General features: G+C 44.4%; 1 protein-coding gene across 1 annotated transcript in view; it reads right to left on the bottom strand.

Annotated features, from left to right (window-relative positions):
- Positions 1 to 859: 859 nt before the first annotated feature.
- The window catches only part of ETH_00009820 (Rhomboid-like protease 4), a gene marked incomplete at both ends in the record, with an annotated part of 6,763 nt that continues 5,218 nt past the window's right edge, over positions 860 to 2,404 (bottom strand). Inside the window, 2 exons of the mRNA XM_013377041.1 lie at positions 860 to 1,066; positions 1,435 to 1,607. Coding sequence (XP_013232495.1) covers positions 860 to 1,066; positions 1,435 to 1,607 — 380 coding nt within the window. The remainder of the gene's footprint in view (positions 1,067 to 1,434; positions 1,608 to 2,404) is intronic.

Here is a 2,404-nt window from a genome sequence, read left to right as displayed (position 1 = left end):
TCAATAAAACCCTAAACCCTAGAATCTAAACCCTAGACCCTAGAATCTAAACCCTAAACCCTAGAATCTAAACCCTAAACCCTAGAATCTAAACCCTAAACCCTAGAATCTAAACCCTAAACCCTAGAATCTAAACCCTAAACCCTAGAATCTAAACCCTAAACCCTACACCCTAAACCCTAGAACCTAAACCCTACACCTTAATTACAGGGGAATACAGCAGGGATTTCTGCAGACGGTCAGCATTACAGGCCCGAGGCTGACCCTAAGCCGTAAACCCTAAACCCTAAACCCTAAACCCTAAAACCTAAACCCCAAACCCTCGACAAAACAATCCATTGAAAATTGTTTGAGTCTGCGGAATGAAATAAATGCGACGGAAAGAGGAGCAGACCACAAGTCTAATTAGGGTTTACAACTTTTTTAATTTTTTGTTTTTTATTTTTTTTAAAACCCCGGACTCTGTCTATACACTGCATCCCATCAACATGAAAGTGCATCTTCACGCCCCACAGCAGCAACTGCTGCTGCAGCATTATTGGCAGCAGCGGCAGCAGCTGCTGCAGCATTAGTGGCAGCAGCAACAGCTGCTTGCAGCATTTTTAGCAGCAGCAGCAGTTGCTGGCGCATTCGTAGCAGCAGCGGTAGTTGCTGCAGCACTAATAGCAGCAACATGGGCTGCTGCTGCATACAGCAGCAGCAGCATTACCGTGGCTGGCCGTGTCTCGCACGCGCTGCGTCTCAGCCGCTGCAGCAGCAGCAGCTGCTGCTGCCACAGAAAGTGCAGCAGCAGCAGCAGCAGCTGGCGCCGCAGCAGCCGCCTTCGCTGCTGCTGCAGCAGCAGCAGCAGCAGCAGGAACTAGGCCTTGAGGTAGAAGTTGGCGTCGGTTTCGTTTCCAAAACACCAAAACATGTTCAAGTTCCAAGTTGTTTGTCTTGCAACATATTTTATATATCCACATTTGCAATAAAGCCAGCCTTCAAACTTCAGCTGCCCCGGAGGCTCGTAGTTCCTGTAGCTGTTTTCCTCCAGCAGCACAACAAAAAGAGAAACCCAATAAGCCGTCTGCAGCAAAAACAGCAAAAAAACAAAGCAGAACCTGCTGCTGCTGCTGCTGCTGCGAGGCTGCTGCTGCTGCCAATGAGTGCTCTCACTGCCCAGAAAACGAAGGCAAATAAACAAAATGAATAATAAAGCAAATAAAAGGCAAAAAGACAGGAAATGAGCCACGCAAATGGGGCAAACAAAGGGGTCCGCGGACACCGAAACCCTTTGCAAAAAGAGCCACTTCAGCCCGAAACACGTCGGGAAAAAACGGAAAAAAGCGGAACTACCACCAAATAAACGCAAAAGAAAGCATTTAGGAGTCTTTTAGTCGAAGATTCCCGCGAAAGGAGCAGCGGAAAGGGCGGAAAGGAAAAAGTTGAACTGACCAGCGCGGCGAAACAGGAAATGCGGACGATCCACTCTCTCGCGGCCATTTTGCAGGGAGGCCTGCCTTCCTCCTCCACGCGAAGCTTCACAGCTCTAATTGCTTTCCCTCGAGCGCCCGAGGCTTTTTTCTTGGAGGCGATTTCCATCTTTCGCCGCTTCACCGCCTCCGCCTCTGCACGCCGCCAGACACGCACGGAAGCAAGCTTTTCGAAGGCAAATAAGGGCGTTTTAGAGATAATTTGCTGTTTTTAGGGGAAATAAAGGTATTTGCAAGATAATAAAGGGATTTAGAGAGGAAAATGAGGGTATTTCGGAAGAAATAAGGGGTGTTTGGGAGAAAGTTGAAGGTGTTTGCAAGAAAGTGATGGGCAGACTCAAGAATATAAAGATATTTGAAATAAAATCAAAAGCTGTTTCAAGATAGTTAAAGATACTTGCAAAACAATTAAATATCTTTTGAGACAATAAACATATTTGCAAGAAAATAAAGACATTTGCAAGAATATGAAAGACATTTTCAAGAACGTAGGGACATTTCCAACACAATAAAACCATTTTCAATACAATAAAAGATATTTGAAAGGCAAAAAAGAATATTTGCAAAACAAAAAGAATATTTGAAACACTAAAAGAGAGTTTCAACACAAACACTGGTTCCTAACCCGCCAAACCAGCAAAATAATTCGCACAAAACCAATAAAAGCAACAACAAAAACAACGAAAAAGCAACAAAATCAGAAAATAGAGCGATAAAAACAAAAATAAAAGCAATAAAAACGAAAATAAAAGCAATAAAAGCAATAAAAGAAACAACAAAGCAACAAAACACCACAAACTGCAACAAAAAGATCAGAGAGGCGACGAACTGCCGGCTTGTGTGTGCCCTCTGCAGCAGCTGTTCCCCCCCCAGCCACCCGAAAACCAGCAAAGTAACCGGCAAAAAGCACCAAAATAGCAATAAAATAACAA

The sequence above is a fragment of the Eimeria tenella genome, genomic scaffold (assembly GCF_000499545.2).
Source record: "Eimeria tenella Houghton genomic scaffold, Eth_scaff45, whole genome shotgun sequence".
NCBI lineage: Eukaryota > Apicomplexa > Conoidasida > Eucoccidiorida > Eimeriidae > Eimeria > Eimeria tenella.
This window is presented reverse-complemented; position numbering and strand designations above follow the sequence as displayed.